The 20,523-nt window shown below is 43.7% G+C and overlaps 1 protein-coding gene across 2 annotated transcripts in view; it reads right to left on the bottom strand.

Moving 5' to 3' along the window:
• NEK11 (NIMA related kinase 11) overlaps window positions 1–20,523 on the bottom strand; it is a 204,454-nt gene that overhangs the window by 134,086 nt on the left and 49,845 nt on the right. For both annotated transcript variants that reach the window (XM_069958335.1, XM_069958336.1), the window contains exons 3-4: window positions 19,195–19,360; window positions 680–798 (exon numbers count right to left, since the gene is read on the bottom strand). In XM_069958335.1, the coding sequence (XP_069814436.1) occupies window positions 680–798; window positions 19,195–19,360 (285 nt within the window). The remainder of the gene's footprint in view (window positions 1–679; window positions 799–19,194; window positions 19,361–20,523) is intronic.

Below are 20,523 nucleotides of genomic sequence, written 5' to 3'. Positions count from 1 at the left end.
AGGTAGATACATGTCCCCTTGTAGCTAGTCACATGTCCCCGTGTAGGTAGATACAATTCCCCTTGTAGGTAGATACATGTTCCCTTGTAGCTAGAGTTGTGCAGCGGATGCTAAGGCAGGAAGGACGAGGCTGGTCGGAGAAGCTAGGGGAGGGGGGTCTTGGAGCCGTCACTGACCAATCAGTGACACTCCTGAGGCCTTGCGCCCACTCTCCTTCCATTTACCAGCAACATAACCAAGCCCCACCCCCTGTACAGAATGCTGGGGAAAGGAAGGTGGGGTGAGTCAGGAGCAGTGGTGATTAGCATCAGGACATTGCTGAATGATAGCAATGTTCTCGGCGCCAAAAGCAAAAGTTTTTTTTTCTACACCTCCATGTACCCCCAAAACCTGCTCCGCATACTGCAGGTTGAGAAACACTGGTTTAGAGCCCTAAAACCTCATGTCAGCTTCTATTTAGGTACATAATCTAACCCCATACTATTGTGCTGATGTGACATAAAGTATTTAATATAGGAAAAAAACATGCAGTGACGATTTTGAAATTCAAAGTAAAATAGGGTACTGAGGGAGACAGGAAACCATATTTTTTTTTTTATTATGAATAAATTAAAAATAGAGGCATTTCAAATAACAGAAAAGGGAATCTTTTATCAATCAAACTAACAAACAAATTTACCTCTCATGCATGTACTGGACCCCAAGAAGGAGCTGGATAAACCATTCTGTCACTTGATCTTCAGGGATTATTCCACCGCTATTCTTGACTTCCTGTATTTTACAATCAAGGTCACTGCTCTAAAATTTAAAGACAAAAACCCATCAGGAATCAGAGGCAATAGATCTTCCATAAAACCATGACAAATGAAGAGGAGATCAATGCAACCAGAATTTCACAGACCACAGAAAATATTTATTACAATGAACGATAATCTGAACTTGGCCAAATACTGACCGCTCAGGCTGATAATTGTTTAGTGTAATAGCTCATGTTGAAAGGCAGCGATCAACGGACATGCACAATGTCGGCTCATCGTGGTCTTTTAACATGTTAAAAGATCATGATGTGTGCAGTGATGGTCTGTTGTGCATTGCTCTAGGTAATAGAAGTGAAAGCAGCAGAACGCCGCTGACTTCAATGAGCCACCCAAACAATCTAAGGATTATTCAGGCAGTCCCTCCTGCTGCTCCCCACTTGCACAGGCAGTAAGCGTGAAACGAGAGGGAAGCACGTGGTGAGCTGACGTGTCGGCGCTCACTTTCCCCAGGTACATTTGCCCTCCTGCTGCTCCCCACTTGCACAGGCAGTGAGCGGGAAACGAGAGGAAAGCACGTGCTGAGCTGACGTGTCGGCGCTCACTTTCCCCAGGTACATCTGTCCTCCTGCTGCTCCCCACTTGCACAGGCAGTGGGCTAGAAACGAGAGGGAAGCACGTGCTGAGCTGACGTGTCGGCGCTCACTTTCCCCAGGTACATCTGCCCTCCTGCTGCTCCCCACTTGCACAGGCAGTAAGTGGGAAACGAGAGAAAAGCACGTGCTGAGCTGACGTTTCGGCGCTCACTTTCCCCAGGTACATCTGCCCTACTGCTGCTCCCCACTTGCACAGGCAGTGAGCGGGAAACGAGAGGGAAGCACGTGCTGAGCTGACATGTCGGTGCTCACTTTCCCCAGGTACATCTGCCCGTGAAATATGGCCTTAAAAATCAGATTGTAGACATGTAGCAGAAAAAAAGAGCATCGTTTACAAACGTACTCGGTTGAATCAGGTGCAGAAGCTGTCAGTGATAGCCGGGCACCCACAACAACTGGCAGGACCCAAGCTGATCTTGGATTCCGACATTTAACCTATAAATGCTATGGTCAGTGTGAAGTCTCCTTCTAATCACCATCGGGGCTCTGGAAAGCGACTGCAGAGTCTTAAGGCAGAGTCTGATAGGCCATGTCTGTGATCTCAAAATCACATGGATAAGTTAAAGCATACCAGGGCTTTAACTGCATGAAGTGAGACAGGTCAGATTTAAAGTGCATTCTGACATCTTTACACAGGTGTAAAGGGTAAATTTAGCGTTTTTTAATACCTTATTTCATATCATACGTCATGGTGTTTGTTAAAGTAGAAAGTGTCCTTTTATCAACTGCAGATTGTATTAAGTGGGCGTGGCCTCTGGACATTAGCACCACTTAGCCCCGGGGCTAAGTGGTGGGCCGGGCCTGGGCTAAATGGTGCTAACGGTGCTAATGCCGCGAGGCCCCGCCCACTTAAAACAATGCAGTTAATAAAAGATGACTTTTTACTTGAACAAGCACCATGACCTATGCTATAAAATAAAGTATGAAAACCCCTAAATTTACCCTTTACACCTGTGTAGAGATGTCAGAATGCAAAAAAAGAGGTGACAGTGTCACTTTAAAAAATGGGATCTGGTCCTTAACCCTTTGAGGACCAGGCCCAAAATGACCCAGTGGACCGTGCAAATTTTAATCTTAGTGTTTCCGTTTTTCCCTCCTCCCCTTCTAAGAGCTCTAGCACTTTCAGTTTTTTATCTACAAGGCCATGTAAGGGCTTATTTGTTACAGGAATAGTTGTACTGTGTAATGGTGTCTTTCATTTTACCATAACATGTATTATGGAATTCCAAATATATTATTTATGAAGATATAAATTGGTGAAATCGCAAAAAAGAATGCAATATGGTAACGTTTGGGGGGTTCCTGTGTCTACGTAATGCACTATATGGTAAAAGCGACATGATACAATTATTCTATAGGTCAGCCCGATCACAACCATATGCAGGTTACACAGATTCTCTAATGTTATATATGTATTTTTTAAATGAAATCCTTTTTTTTGGCAATTAATTATAAATAAAATGGGACTATTGTGACGCTTATAACGGTTTTATTTTTTCACCTATGAGGCTGTATGTGGTGTCATTTTTTCCGCCATGATCTCTAGTTTTTATTAATACCATATTTGTGAAGATCGGACGTTTTGATCACTTTTTATAAAAAAAATTCTATATAATGTAACATAAAATCGGTAATCCGCGCACTTTTTTCCCTCTTTCCGTGTACGCCGTTTACCGTTCGCAATGACGCTTGTTATATTTTAATAGATCAGGCAATGACGCACGCTACGGTATATTATATGTTTATTTGTTTATTTATTTTTATATGTTTTATTTATATAATGGGAAAGGGGGGTGATTTCAACTTTTATTGGGGGAGGGGCTTTGGGGTAGTGCGTTAGTGTTTTTAACTTTTTTGTTACACATTTGAAGTCCCTTTGGGGGACTTTTACATCCAGTACTTGGATTTTTACACTGATCATTGCTATGCCATAGGCATAGCATTGATCAGTGTTATCGGCGCTCTGCTCATTGAGCCTGCCTGTGCAGGCTCAGTGTAGCAGATCGCCGATCGGACCGCACGGGGGCAGGTGAGAGACCTCCGGCAGTCCGTTTTACCCTTCGGGACCCCCGCAGTCACACTGCGGGGGTCCCGATCGGTAAGTGACAGGGGACTCCCCCTGTCACTTACACTTAAACGCCGCGGTCGCGCCGCGATCGCAGCGTTTAAGGAGTTAATGACACGCGGCAGCGCGATCGCTGCAGCGTGTCATTACCGGGGAGGTCCCGGCTGCTCACTGCAGCCGGCCCCCACCTCCTATGAAGCGCGCTCCGCTCCGGAGCACGCTTCATAGCGGGAGTAACACCCAGGGCGTACAGTTACGCCCTAGGACGTCTGGGGACAGACTTCCATGGCGTAACTATACGCCCTGGGTCGTCTAGGGGTTAAAGGGAAACTATCATCAGGTTAGACAGACAGCAGGATGAAAGTGAGTTAGGCAGAGACCTCTATCCTATCAGGAAGGACGGTAGCCGGTTTGGTCTAGCTATCAGCCTTCCTGATAGGATGGATGTCTCTGCCTAACAGGATAAACAGACACAGAGCGTCCCTGCAGGACATGAAGACAGAGCCCCTTTAATGTATCCGCACTCGTGAGTGTCTCTAATTGATTGACATGATCATTATTTTGACGTCCGCGCAGACATTGTCCATCATTTAATACACTGTGGATTGTGCATTGGACACCTGTCATTCCATTGAAGACTTAAATGCACTGCATTGGAGTCAAGTAATTCGCTGCAATAAGGGATGTCTTTTTAAATAGAAAAGAAACTCAAGCATTTTTGCAGGGGACCCAAGTTCGGTAGGGGGGAAGGTCGTGTGAAAACCTGTCAACCTCAGAAAATGATGTAAACACCACGGAAATGGACAGGAAACAGCAGGGGCAGCATGTATGCATGCCTCTGAGGCTGCCTAATGGCACTATTGTGCCTAATTCTGTGCAACAGCCTGGTTGAAACAGAGGTAGGCATATGGACTACCCAAAAACTCAGCCTAATACAGCATGGCAGTGAAAACACAGGGAACCATTAAAACAGAGGTAGCATATCATGAACCAGCCAAAAATGTCAGCCTGACACAGCATGGCGGTGAGGACAGAGTGAACAAGGTAGAAGCGGTAGCCAGTCAGCCTTCCAAAAATTATATCAGACCTAGCATGGCAATGAGCACACAGAGAACCATTAAAAGTGAGTGAGGAAGCAAGTGAGCCTCCCAAAAATTAGGCCAGACACAGCAGAGCATTAAGCACACAGACAACCATTAAAAGTGAGTGAGGAAGCAAGTGAGCCTCCCCAAAATTAGGCCAGACCCTGTATGACATTGAGCACACAGAGAACTCCCGGGAGCAGCAGTAGCCAACATGGATGACAGTGAAGGCCCAGCAGTAGTCAACATGGAAGCCAGTTAAGGCCCAGCAGTAGCCAACATGGAGGCAAGGGCAGGCACAGCAGTAGTCAGCATGGATGCCAGTAAAGGCCCAGCAGTAGTCAACATGAATGCCAGTTAAGGCCCAGCAATAGCCAACATGGAGGCAAGGGCAGGTAAAGCAGTAGTCAGCAGTAGTTAACATGGATACCAGTTAAGGCCCAGCAGTAGTCTACATGGATGCAAGTGAAGGCCCAGCAGTAGTCAACAAGGATGCCAGTTAAGGCCCAGCAGTAGCCAACATGGAGGCAAGAGCAGGCACACCAGTAGTCAACATGAATGCCAGTTAAGGCCCAGCAGTAGTAAACATGGATGCCAGTTAAGGTCCAGCAGTAGTCAACATGGATGCCAGTTAAGGCCCAGCAGTAGCCAACATGGATGCCAGTTAAGGCCCAGCAGTAGCCAACATGGATGCCAGTTAAGGCCCAGCAGTAGCCAACATGGATGCCAGTTAAGGCCCAGCAGTAGCCAACATGGAGGCAAGGGCAGGCACAGCAGTAATCAACATGGGTGCCAGTAAAGGCCCAGCAGTAGTCAACATGGATGCTAGTTAAGGCCCAGCAGTAGCCAACATGGAGGCAAGGGCAGGCACAGCAGTAGTCAACATGGATGCCAGTAAAGGCCCAGCAGTAGTCAACATGGATGCCAGTAAAGGCCCAGCAGTGGTCAACATGGATGCCAGTTAAGGCCCAGCAGTAGCCAACATGGAGGCAAGGGCAGGCACAGCAGTAGTCAATATGGGTGCCAGTAAAGGCCCAGCAGTAGTCAACATGGATGCCAGTTAAGGCCCAGCAGTAGCCAACATGGATGCCAGTTAAGGCCCAGCAGTAGCCAACATGGATGCCAGTTAAGGCCCAGCAGTAGCCAACATGGATGCCAGTTAAGGCCCAGCAGTAGCCAACATGAAGGCAAGGGCAGGCACAGCAGTAATCAACATGGGTGCCAGTAAAGGCCCAGCAGTAGTCAACATGGATGCCAGTTAAGGCCCAGCAGTAGCCAACATGGAGGCAAGGGCAGGCACAGCAGTAGTCAACATGGATGCCAGTAAAGGCCCAGCAGTAGTCAACATGAATGCCAGTTAAGGCCCAGCAGTAGCCAACATGGAGGCAAGGGCAGGTACAGCAGTAGTCAACATGGATGCCAGTAAAGGCCCAGCAGTGGTCAACATGGATGCCAGTTAAGGGCCAGCAGTAGCCAACATGGAGGCAAGGGCAGGCACACCAGTAGTCAACATGGATGCCAGTAAAGGCCCAGCAATAGCAAACATGGATGCCAGTTAAGGCCCAGCAGTAGCCAACATGGAGGCAAGGGCATGCACAGCAGTAGTCAGCAGTAGTCAACATGTATGCCAGTTAAGGCCCAGCAGTAGCCAACATGGAGGCAAGGGCAGGCACACCAGTACTCAACATGAATGCCAGTTAAGGCCCAGCAGTAGTAAACATGGATGCCAGTTAAGGTCCAGCAGTAGTCAACATGGATGCCAGTTAAGGCCCAGCAGTAGCCAACATGGATGCCAGTTAAGGCCTAGCAGTAGCCAACATGGATGCCAGTTAAGGCCCAGCAGTAGCCAACATGGAGGCAAGGGCAGGCACAGCAGTAATCAACATGGGTGCCAGTAAAGGCCCAGCAGTAGTCAACATGGATGCCAGTTAAGGCCCAGCAGTAGCCAACATGGAGGCAAGGGCAGGCACAGCAGTAGTCAACATGGATGCCAGTAAAGGCCCAGCAGTAGTCAACATGGATGCCAGTTAAGGCCCAGCAGTAGCCAACATGGAGGCAAGGGCAGGCACAGTAGTAGTCAACATGGATGCCAGTAAAGGCCCAGCAGTGGTCAACATGGATGCCAGTTAATTTTGGGGGGGCTGTACAGTACAATCTGGTAGTGGCTGGACCTATACACACACTCTGTGATACCCCCTTACAATGAGCAGTGAAGTTTTATGCAGGTGTACTACAAATCCCAGCAAAACAGTGTAGTACCCACTAGTTTTTGGGGGGCTGTATGGTAAAATCTAGTAGTGGCTGGAACTATACACACTCTGTGATACCCCCTTACAATGAGCAGTGAAGTTCTATGCAGGTGTACAACAAATCCCAGCAATACAGTGTAGTACCCACTAATTTTGGGGGGGCTGTACAATAAAATATGGTAGTGGTTGGAACTATATACACTCTGTGATACCCCCTTACAATGATCAGTGAAGTTCTATGCCGGTGTACTACAAATCCCAGCAATACAGTGTAGTACACACTAGTTTTGGGGGGGCTGTACGGTACAATCTGGTAGTGGCTGGACCTATACACACTCTCTGACACCCCCGTCCAATGAGCAGTGAAGTTCTATGCAGGTGTACTACAAATCCCAGCAATACAGTGTAGTACACCAGGACCACCAGCCCCCAAATCAAAAAGGAGTACACTGAGCACTTCTTAGGGGTCTGTATGCAACACCTAATGTCCCCTTTCTGCCAGCAGCCGATCAGCACAGTGTGCTGCTGAAATCGTGGTAGCTGCACTGCAAGTCCCAGCCAGCAGTCTGTAGTAATACTATTAATTAATTCCCTGCCTACTGGAACGCTAATTCCCTCCCTAAAGCTCTCCCTGACCAGCAGCAGCTCTGCCCCTAATCTCTTCCAGCTGATCTCTTCATCTGATTTGGCCAACCAATCGCTGCTATCGAGATGTATGGATCCCACGTGATCGCAGGATGTACCAAAGAGTCTTCTGCATGTTTATTGGCTGAGAAATAGCGCCCAAACTTACAGGAAATGGATGATGAGATTTTCTTGAGTATCGCGAGATGCTCGTCCGAGTAAAGAGTACCAGCGAGTACCCTAATACTCAGTCGAGTACCAAGCTCGGACGAGCATGCTTGCTCATCACTACAGAGGAGTCTTCTTACAGTTGTTTCATTACTTTCTGTTGCGTTGTTTGCAGATTATGACATTTATACTTCTGACCCTTGTTTTTTAGCTAAGCGTGACCACACACAGGCAAATTTTGCATCAAAACCACTCCTGTAGGCTCCATCAAGAATCTGTTACTTTGTTAGATTACAGTACCATGCTTACAATAGTAATTAAATATAGCAAAATGTAATAAAACCGTAACCCAGAATGTAAGGCAGGAGTGCAATGTAAACTGTGCCGAAAGAGGCATGTCAAGAAAGCAGAAAAAAGGGAAAAACATGTGGCAGGTGCACAGGACCTGAATTAAATCCATCCAAGTGCATAGACATTGCATATATTAAAAGGGAACTCCAGCAAACCCATAAAAAAATAAATGCATATACAGTAGGTGAACTGACTGATCCCCCACCGATTGTTTGACACCTTTCCCACTTGTCTACGCTTCTCTTATTCCCAGATTAAAACTTTTACAAATGTTGCCAGTTTTACATCATTGGGGTACCTGTCCCTGTTTTGTAGTATCTGCCCACCACTGGTTCGATCTGCTTTGCACAGTAAACACAGTATCTATCTTTCTGTCTATCTATTCCTCTACATAGATAGAATAAAGATAAATGAAACAACAATGTCTCCTTTCCCTTATGCTGCTTAGGAGAGGTTGTTGTTTTCCCTCGGATAGGTGTGATGTCAGTGGTGGGTGGGGTTATAGATAAGGCATTACAGCTTGCCTGGTAACAGACGAGACAGAGAACATGTGACCTCATGAGTTCCCCCTTAATGCTTCTTCTAACAAATACATTGCTGATTGTCATTAGATATCAATTTAATTAAATTGAAGTTGTAGTGAGCTCATTTGTGGATTGCAAGATATAGTACATTCAGTAAAATATGTCACAGCTATGATGGATTCTTTTAATGCTTGACTAAATTGTGTCAAAGCAATACATTTGATGCATTATACTTGGGCTTCACCAACCAATCCATTGAACGCTGGGGCTTACCTATCCGACAACTACTGTGCAGCACCCATAATAACTTATAGCAGCACTACACAAAAACTGCTTTGCAACATCCATTTAATCTCAACATCAGAAAAAAAGCAAATTTTACCAAGCAGCAACCATGTTACCTCTAGCAGTGCCAAACTAATACCACTAAGTAAAATACATAGCATTGCACAGTACTTCAAGTAGAATTCATAGCCTCCTCTATTAAAAGTATGAAATTGTCCTCCTATCTTTCTGAAACTAAACTGTAGAGTAGAAAAGCAAAAATCAGCCACAAAAAAACTAACAGTTGAGTGGCTGCCATTGTACAATTGAAATTACCATTAAAGAAGTGTTAGTAGATTAATAGATTAGTAGAGGTGAATAAGCAGCATGGCTTCACCAGGTACTTTAACTGTGATACTGCAGCGACAATAGAACAACCAACCATTGGTGCCCACTCTACTATGTGTTAAGTAGATACATAATAGCTATTCTTGGACAGTCATGCTACATAACTACCCATTAAGCGAAAAGCTGTAAAGTACTATTCACAGCAAAACGACTATTACTATATATAGATGTGCATTCTTGACTGTTATACATATAAAAAAAAGTCTGTTAAAAATAGACAAGTAAAAATTAAATGCATAAAATGATAGTATATAGCTATCTAACTAGATGATATGTGTGAGCTAGGAACCCACATACAGGATGGTCGAAAGCCATAAGCATTCTCTTTGTCAGAGAACACAGATACACATCCTTGGCTGAAATATTTAAGCCTTATTATGGACAACATGGTCCTCTCTGCATGGAGTTAGTATGTTGCTTGAGTTTCCTTTGGGTGCAGGGGTTTCTGCTAACATACTGATAGATATTGGTATTAAGATTGTGAGCCCATTGGCAACAGGGAGCTATGTGAGTGAAACTAGGCTCTTTATAGCACTGTAGCATATGTTAGTCCTGTATAAATAATAATAATAATAATAATAATAATAATAATAATAATAATAATAATAATAATAATAAAACATGTCATATATGGACAAAAACTGCTGTATTAAAATCTACTCCATACAAATACAGCAAAATAAATTACATTCTTTTTTATTACAAATCAGTCATACTATACCAGGTGTTTCCTATAAAAAATAAAATGACACATGTTCTTATACATACAGTCTCTGTAGGTCCAGTAATATAAAGAAACCAATCTGTATTCACTTTGAGAGATAACCTTGTCATAGAACAGCTTGACCATGTAACCTTTCAGCACGTATATCAAAGGTAGAGAGATGTTATTAATCTTATATGCCAGCCACAATAAAATTCAGAATAGTATATATATATATTGTAAGCCCTTACTGACGTAAGTAATAAAGTTATGGTCAGCTTTTCTTCTTATTTTTGCTATTTCATTATAGCGTAATACGAGAGTTATATGCAATAACAAAGATATATATTGTGAATTTATAAGGAGCGCTAGAGCATACCAATCATCTTTAAAGGGACACTGTCACTAGGTTTATTCCACCTTAACCCCTAGACGCACCAGAATGTTACTGTACGCCCTGGCGTCTCTAGGGGAGTTCAGAGGGGGGTCACTCGGCGACCCCACTCTGAGCCGCCCTGTTCCCAGGTGCTTTATGCAGCCCGGGACCACGGCTATTAGCGGGCACAGTTCAATCGCCATGCTCGCTAATTAGGCATTTAGATGCAGCTGTCAAAGTAGACAGCTGCATCTAAATGCTTGCTGTCCCCCATCATTGGTGCTCTAGTGGGGGGATCGCCTCCCTGCGACACGATCGTGGAAGAACAATCCCTGCATCTTTACCGAGCCAGGGTCTGCGCCGTAATGTCACTGATCCCGGCTCGGCACTCTATCGCTCTCGGCTGCAGCAGCCGAAAGCAATAGAACACTGATCTCATGGATCTATGCAGTATATCTATACTGTATAGATCTCAATGACAGATCAGAGCAGTCATACAAGAAGTCTTGCATCGGCAATACCAGTCGGAGCATCTAAATTGCATCATGATCTCAGTGCGCTCTTTTGGGAAAGCCATTTTTTCAACAAATAGTCTCCATTTATGAAAGAAATGTTTGGTGATTTTGCTCATAGATCTCAAAGTGTCCAACCTGTCTATGTGGAGGGAAAATTGCTTTCGTTTGAATTCCCTATTACCTAACAAAAGTTTAGGTGATGGATTACCCCTTTATGTAAGAACAATACCCCTTTAAGAAAGAACAATCTCCAATATTTTTTGCTGGAGATTGAAATTCACTAAAAATAGGCCACTACGCAGTGATGGCTAAGCAGGTCATTTGTGCTCCATTTGGAGGCATACACTGGGGTTTCTTGCAGTCCCAGAAATGCCCTGCTATGGAGGCCAGAGCTCCAGGATCCTGTGAATGGCTGGGGGAGTGATAAGTGAGTTGTATTTTTTCTTAGCCCACATCTCCCTGAACATAGTATGACAAAGAAACATATGTTTGATGGGTCAGTGCTGGTAACCTACAGAATATTGGGTTTCATGTTTTGTTGAACAGTGTGTGAATGTATCCTTAGTTACTCCCTATATTCATACCCCCAATAAGTTCCATTTACATGGTTTGTACAATAAAGCTTCAGGCATCAGTGTTGTGTATTATTGAATAATTAGCCACTAATAGGGTTAAGACTATTCCCAAGTTTAACATATTCATAGTTAATATATTCTTTTAGTAGAACATCATTACATGCACGCCTTGTATTTACAAAACTATTAATATACTTTCGGCTACATCTCAGGCATGGTGCAGTTAATAGGTGCCAAAGGAGACAACGGATCTGCCAAGCTAGAGAAATTCCACTGCATGGAATAGTTAATAATACCCGGAGAGCATCCATGTAAATGAAGACAAGTAAACTAGCCTTAATAACTGCTGCTGTGGTCATCAAATTTGCATAGCAGTAAAATAACATGCTTAGCTGTATAGAAAAGAATTAACCCCATTGTGACTGGTGTGTCTAGGAACCTTTATACAAAAAAACCCCCACAAAATGTGCACAAGGATAAATATATATGCTTAGTGGTAAATGTGTATTACAACCCTGCTGCGAGAAAAAGACAAGTCATTGGTGACCAAGACAGAAAGTTCCTTCCCCCTTCACCCTCAATTTAACATTTATTAAGACCAGCATACAAGTCTTAAATAAGACCACGTAAAAATGTGAGTATGTAAAAATAAGAGTAAATAATAGCCTTGTTGCAAAACAATGGTAGTTATTATTGAACATGATCACTGACAATGGACATTATTTGCTCTTATTTTTAACTAGTGGGAACATAGCCATATACATGAACGGGGTCTTTTGGGCACTTTTAGGATCCATCATACAAAAAATCTGGCACATTACCATGGCATTTATTTAAAAGAAAAACATGATGCACGTGTGCATAGCTTAAAGTTTACCTGTCATTATAACTTTCAAAAGCTAAACCCAAAGTGTGATATAAAGCAAGTTTGCAACTTTCATTCATTATTCTTTTTTTTAGTTATCATGGAAAACACAGCACTTCCTGTTTTCTGACTCTTTTATTCTCAAGTCCTGTATTTCCCAGGTCATCTGAGCGCTCACAGAGAGAAGGTAGTCATGTGATTGATGGACACATTGAGCAATGACTCTCTGTATTGGCCGGAATTCCTTTGTTTAATCTCTTTTTTTCAAACAGCACTGCCTTCAGGAGACTGGACCTGGATTTCTGGTAAGTATAGCTTTGTATTACAGCATAATAAGAACAAAAAAATATCCCATTGCATGCTTTGCTATAGAGGCACTCTTTTAGAGAGGAATATCATATATCAGCATATACATTGTCTTAGAAGTAACTCAATATGCTGCCAAACAGGCTCTGTCAGATATGTATGAGCCCTTATCATACTGTAATTCACCCAGCTTGCAGGGTGCCAGTTACTGTTGTATATGGATATAATGCTAACTATCTACTGTTCTCCAAGAGAAGAACTAGTCCTGAAACCCCTCATTATTATTCAGCATTAAATATCAATGTTTTTGTGTCAGAATACCTACCATAAAACATTCTTAAAACCAAAGTGCTTTTAAGGCAAAAAGGTAAAAAACGCTAATGGAATGCGGTATCCATGTGACCTGACTCAGAAGGCATACATCCACAAACTGGTGCAGTAAGCAGCACAAACAAATGAGATGAAATAAACCTTTTTCTTTACAAAGGAACGAGCAGCTGCTTTTATTTCAGAGAATTTATCTGTACCATATGATTTAACTAGTTCTGTTATATTTAATGGAGGCTATTGCTCAGTGACTTTGATGGCGAATAGTCTTATAGATTTGTGCTTGATCATTACTGGGATCACTGATTTGTCCCCTAATGTCAGACTTTATAGGAAATGTCCTTCAATGAGTTCAGGTCCTCTGAGGTTAAACTATACTTCCTCTAGAGCTAAGATCAGCTTTTTTTCAGCAAGGCAATATATAAGGCACTGTGTGATTACTCCAGTATGTTTCCTGACATTTCCTTTCCGAGTCCCTGTCACTCAGTGTGTGCCCTACCACTGACATACCCATACTGTTTTATTAGGTGCAGAAAACATGCATGTGCTCAGAGAAAAAAAGGGTTTTCACTGTGATGGCATTCAAACCATATGAGACTACTTTAGTTTGTTCTGTTGTTAGCATGTACAGGAAAATCCAATCTAAGGGTATAAACCCACACACCGTATAAGCAGCGTATTTACTGCTGCGATACGCAGCAAATACGCAGCAAACACGCAGCAAATACGTAGCAAAAACGCAGCAGATTATATCTAAATAACTGAACACAGCATCAAATCTGTACCAACAAATCTGCTGCGTATTTGCTGCGTATTTGTTGCGTATCTGCTGTGTATACGGTGTGTGGGTTTGTACCCTAAATGATCTTTAGATATGTCACAAGATCTTTGTAAACTGTATGAAAAGAAAAAAAAGGGGGGGACCTCATGCACAGAAAACCTCAGATGCGGATACTGCCACCACATATACCGCAACCACACATCTGTTCATTTGGTTAAGAAGTGTACAGGGGGTTTTACATCTTGTAGAGTTATGTAATAGGGGATAACTATCTGTTTGTGGGGGTCTGATCACTGGGCCCCTGCAATCCCAAGATTGGGGACCTGAGAAGAATAGGCCCATCTGTCTATATTCATTCTTTATGGGTGCCGCAGAAACAGCCGAAAGGTGGGAGACTCAGATTCCCGTTTTTGAGATTGTATGTTATCGGAGCACCTGGAATGAGACATTTATCTTGTAAAGTGGATAAGTTTATAAAATGGGAAAACCCCTTTAGGCTATGTTCACATTACGTATGAGACCGGCCATTCCGTGACCCTGGCTGGGTAACGGAACGGCCGGCCTCTGGCCGGATCATCTCGGCCGGTACTTAAGTACCGGCTGTGTGATTCTTCCGGCCGCGGAGCTCTGATGCGGGCGCATCAGCGGGTGCCCGCATCAGAGCTTACCATAGAGCACAGTGAAGCAAGCGGCCGGAGCCGCTTGCTTTACTTTGTGAACTGACAGGTCTATCTGCGGCCGTAATTTATTGAATTCCGGCCACAAAAAACTGACCTGTCAGTTTTTTCCGGCGCCGTATGGGATCCCGGACGGAGCGTATACGACGTGTGTACACTCCGGCCGGGATTCCATTGCACATAAGGCGTTGTTACACACCGCAAAACTACGGCCGTAGTTCTGCGGTGAGAACTACAGCCGTAGTTTTACGTTGTGTGAACATAGCCTTAGGGTACAAACTTTATTAGGCTGGTGTTACACACAGTATTTATTTGGAAACAAGGAGTTGATCCAGACGGAAGAAGAAGTATAATCTTTCCTTTATATTTCCCATTAAATATATTTCCCGTATTTGGCTCAAAAACAGCAATGGCAGTTTAAAAATAAAAAAAAACACCAGCCTTTTTGTAACAAATGTCTGCTGCCATTGTTCCTTCCTGGAAAGCACTGAAACTGGTAGTTTGGCACTGCAATGAATTTTGACATATTATCTATATCATAAAAATCAAAGTCTGTCTGTCTGTCTGTCCTTCTGTCTGTCTGTCCTCTATAGACTTCCAAACGCCTGAACCGTTTGACCCCAAATTTGGCACACAGATACATTGGGTGCCCGGGAAGGTTATTGCGAAGGTCCCGTCCCCGCCAGATGTACAGGAGGGGAGGGGGAGGGGAAAGAGAGGCGCCCCATAGAGATGAATTGGAAAATCTCCTCACTGCAAACACAGGTGATATAATTAGCTGCAGCAGACACGGCAGCTGGAGCCTTAGCAACCAATAGGATTACTGCTTTCATTTTCACAGGGAGCCATGGTTGCTAGGGAAGCTGCCTCACAACATCCACAGTAATAACTGGTAGACTCCCTACTCCATCTATACAGTACATGTATATACAGGGCCCCCTACTCCATCTATACAGTACATGTATATACAGGACCCCCTACTCCATCTATACAGTACATGTATATACAGGGCCCCCTACTCCATCTATACAGTATATATATATATACAGGGCCCCCTACTCCATCTATACAGTACATGTATATACAGGACCCCCTACTCCATCCATACAGTACATGTATATACAGGACCCCCTACTCCAACTACACATTACATGTATATACAGGGTCCCCTACTCCATCTATACAGTACATGTATATACAGGGCCCCCTACTCCATCCATACAGTACATGTATATACAGGACCCCCTACTCCATCTATACAGTACATGTATACAGGACCCCCTACTCCATCTATACAGTATATGTATATACAGGACCCCCTACTCCATCTATACAGTACATATATATATATACAGGACCCCCTACTCCATCTATACAGTACATGTATATACAGGACCCCCTACTCCATCTATACAGTACATGTATATACAGGACCCCCTACTCCATCTATACAGTACATGTATATACAGGACCCCCTACTCCATCTATACAGTACATGTATATACAGGACCCCCTACTCCACCTATACAGTACATGTATATACAGGGCCCCCTACTCCATCTATACAGTACATGTATACAGGACCCCCTACTCCATCTATACAGTACATGTATACAGGACCCCCTACTCCATCTATACAGTACATGTATATACAGGACCCCCTACTCCATCTATACAGTACATGTATATACAGGACCCCCTACTCCATCTATACAGTACATGTATATACAGGACCCCCTACTCCATCTATACAGTACATGTATATACAGGACCCCCTACTCCAACTATACATTACATGTATATACAGGGCCCCCTACTCCATCTATACAGTACATGTATATACAGGGCCCCCTACTCCATCCATACAGTACATGTATATACAGGGCCCCCTACTCCATCTATACTGTACATATATATACAGGGCCCCCTACTCCATCTATACAGTACATGTATATACAGGACCCCCTACTCCATCCATACAGTACATGTATATACAGGGCCCCCTACTCCATCTATACAGTACATGTATATACAGGACCCCCTACTCCATCTATACAGTACATGTATATACAGGACCCCCTACTCCATCCATACAGTACATGTATATACAGGACCCCCTACTCCATCTATACAGTACATGTATATACAGGACCCCCTACTCCATCTATACAGTACATGTATATACAGGACCCCCTACTCCATCTATACAGTACATGTATATACAGGACCCCCTACTCCATCTATACAGTACATGTATATACAGGACATGTATATACAGGACCCCCTACGCCAACTATACAGTACATGTATATACAGGACCCCCTACTCCATCTATACAGTACATGTATATACAGGACCCCCTACTCCATCCATACAGTACATGTATATACAGGACCCCCTACTCCATCTATACAGCACATATATATATACAGGAACCCCTACTCCATGTATACAGTACATGTATATACAGAAACCCCTACTCCATCTATACAGTACATATATACAGAACCCCCTACTCCATCTATACTGTACATGTATACAGGACCCCCTACTCCATCTATACAGTACATGTATATACAGGACCTCCTACTCCATCAATACTGTACATGTATACAGGACCCCCTACTCCATCTATACAGTACATGTATATACAGGACCTCCTACTCCATCAATACTGTACATGTATACAGGACCCCCTACTCCATCTATACAGTACATGTATATACAGGGCACTACAGGACAGGTATACCAAACTGTGACTGGGTAACACCGCCACACCAGACCTGACCAATACCGCCATACTGGGACTGGATAACACTGCCATACCAGACCTGACCAATACCGCCATACTGTGACTGGGTAACACTGCCACACCAGACCTGACCAATACCGCCATACTGTGCTGGATAACACCACTATACCAGACCTGACCAATACCGCCATACTGTGACTGGAGAACACCGCCACACCAGACCTGACCAATACCGCCGTACTGTGACTGGATAACACCGCCATACCAGACATGACCAATACCGACACACTTTACTGAATAACACTGCCATACCAGACCTGACCAATACCGCCATACTGTGACTGGATAACACAGCCACACCAGACCTGACCAATACCGCCATACTGTGACTGGATAACACCGCCATACCAGTCATGACCAATACCGACACACTGTGACTGAATAACACTGCCATACCAGACCTGACCAATACCGCCATACTGTGACTGGAAAACACCGCTATACCAGACCAATACCGCCATACCCCCCTCGAAAAGACACCAGATTTTCTGGCAAGTCTGAACAGGAGGGTACTGCCCCTCTGCAAGGTGCTACCCTACACACCAGACCATGGGTGCCTAATGGTAAATACGACCCTGCAGGTATACAGGACACTGACACTTTATACCCGGGCAGCGCCGGGTACATTTTCTAGTACATACTATATGTAATATTGACTTTTAACCCCTTCAGGACCAGGCAAATTTTCAGTTTTGTGCCTTTGTTTTTTCTTCCTCGCGTTTAAAAGGTCGTAGCACTTCCTTTTTTCACCTGCTGACCCTCACAAACCCTTATTTTTTGTGCCACTTATTGTTTTTTTGCAATGGCAGACTTAATTTTTCTATAAAATACACTGCAAAACCGTAAAAAAAATATTTGCACAGTGAAATTGAAAATAAAACACAATTTTTTTTATTTGGGTTTTTTTTTGCACCATGATCTGTACTTTCTATTGGTACCTTGTTTACATATATGCAACTTTTTTTATTACTTTTTATTACAATTTTTCTGGATTTGATGATGTGACAAAAAATCAGCAATTTTGCACTTTGGTGTGTGTGTGTGTGTGTGTGTGTGTGGGGGGGTAATCCATCCATTAGACCACCACTGAGGGGGAAAGATAGCCATTTAGATGCAGCTGTCAAAGCTTTGAAGCGTTAAAGCTTTTTCAGCTTTGACAGCTGCATTTAAATAGCTCACTAGCTCATCGCTGTGCCCGCTAACTGTTGCGGTCCCGGGCTATTAACAGCAGCTGGGAACATGGTGGTTCAGAGCGGGGTCGCCGTGCAGCCCCCCTCTCAACCCCCCTACCCGACCCAGGACGAAGTTACAGCCTGGGTCGTGAAGGGGTTAATATATTTGAAAGAATAAAGTGTCCTGCTGATTTATCTGTCCATTTGTGAATGTGTGTGACGTTACTAATGCCCTAACTGCATTGATGATTGTGCCTTTCATTATCCACAAATGTGAGATCTTGATTTCTCAACAATTTTTCACCTGAGCCAATTAACAGAATATCAAAATAAATTTGGTAAATCACTGAGAAAATATGCCTGTGCTTTAGGGTATAAACACACACCGTATACACAGCAGATACGCAGCAAATACGCAGCAGATCTGCAGCAGATTTGATGCTGTGTTCAGTTATTTAGATCTAATCTGCTGCGTGTTTGTTGCGTATTTGCTGCGTTTCGCAGCAGTAAATACGCTGCGTATACGGTGTGTGTGTGTTTGTACCCTTACTGGGTTCACACTACGTATATTTCAGTCAGTATATTTCAGTCAGTATTGCAACCAAAACCAGGAGTGGATTAAAAACACAGAAAGGATCTGTCCACACAATGTTGAAATTGAGTGGATGGCCGACATATAACAGTAAATAACGGCCATTATTTCAATATAACAGCCGTTGTTCTAAAATAACAGCAAATATTTGCCATTATATGGCAGCCATCCACTCAATTTCAACATTGTGTGAACAGATCCTTTCTGTGTTTTTAATCCACTCCTGGTTTTGGTTGCAATACTGACTGAAATATACTGACTGAAATATACATATACTGACTGAAATATACGTAGTGTGAACCCAGCCTAATTACACTGCTTTTCTGCGCTCTCTATGGGTGACTTACCTCACAGTATTCTGTGATAATGCAGAAGCTAGCATTCTCTAGGAAGCTTGAGTGAAACTTGACAATGGCAGGGTGATCTAGCTTCGACAGCAGCTGTGCTTCCAAGTTGGCTTGAACAGTTTCATTTGGGTTGAGTTCCCCAACAGCTATTTCCTTTAGGACTTTTCTGTAACAACAAATACATATATTCAAAAATTGTTCACCTATTTTGATCAAATCTTTTAAGCTTTATGCGGGCCCCAGAGCTGGAGCCATGGAGTGGACGTCGTTGTTTTCATCCATTCCCTTCCTGGCTATACTGAAAAAAGGCCTCCCACCGGAGTACACCTTTAAACAATAGGTAAAATTTGTTATGACACACTCCCTTTAAAGCATTACCAAGTTTCTACCACTTAAAGCGTAACTGTCATTTCAGGGCCATTTTTTTTTTAAAAACATTAAATATCAACAGTACAAGTGATTTTAAGAAACTCTGTAATAGGTTTTATAAACCAAAAGAGTTTCCTTCTGGACTGAAAAAGCAATCTCCCAGCCTCCCCCCTCACTTCAGAAGCAGCAGGATTTCTGTCTCCATTATGTGGCTATGGAGAGGGGAGGGGCTGTTAGGAGTGACTGAGCATGGAGCAGTCTTGCAAAGCACAACACCCTGCAATCTTCTCTCAGTAAGTTCATAGATAAGCACTGACCTTTCTGACCCCAGAATCCTGCATTTTAGGTGCCCATACAGTCCACAAACAGCTGACCTTCATGTCACCTCTTCCTGCTCCCTCATCTCCCCCAGCCCCTCCCCCTTCCATAAGGATAGAATGGAGAGAGCAGAGCCCCTCTTCACTGGCTTCTCTGTAATGAAGACGTGTTTGCCTGATAATGCACAGATAAGAAGTCAGGGGGGGGAGGCTGGGAGATTGCTTCTTGAGTACAGAAGGAGGCTTTTTTGGCTGATAAAACCTATTACAGAGTTTCTTAAAATCGCTTATACTACTGATTTCTGCAATAAAAAAAATATGACAGTTAGGCTTTAAAGTAAAGCCCCTATTACACGGGGCGATGTTGAGGAGTCGGGGGGGGGGAGCAGCAGAGAGGTGCGGGGGGCGCGGGTACCTGCAAGTGGGAGGGCTTTCTGGGTGATTGCTAGATCGCCCGGGCAGCCCATAGAAGACAGAGCGACAGCAGCGGATCGTTGCTATCCTGGTCGTTTGTCTTTCAACGTGTTAAAAGTCAAACAACAGCAACAATTAGCCGACAATGTTCATGTCGGCTGATCATTGTCTTCTATTACACTAGACAATTATCGCCTGTAACGCCCAATATCAGCCAAGTACGGCCGAT

This window comes from Dendropsophus ebraccatus, chromosome 2 (genome assembly GCF_027789765.1).
Source record: "Dendropsophus ebraccatus isolate aDenEbr1 chromosome 2, aDenEbr1.pat, whole genome shotgun sequence".
Lineage (NCBI taxonomy): Eukaryota > Metazoa > Chordata > Amphibia > Anura > Hylidae > Dendropsophus > Dendropsophus ebraccatus.
This window is presented reverse-complemented; position numbering and strand designations above follow the sequence as displayed.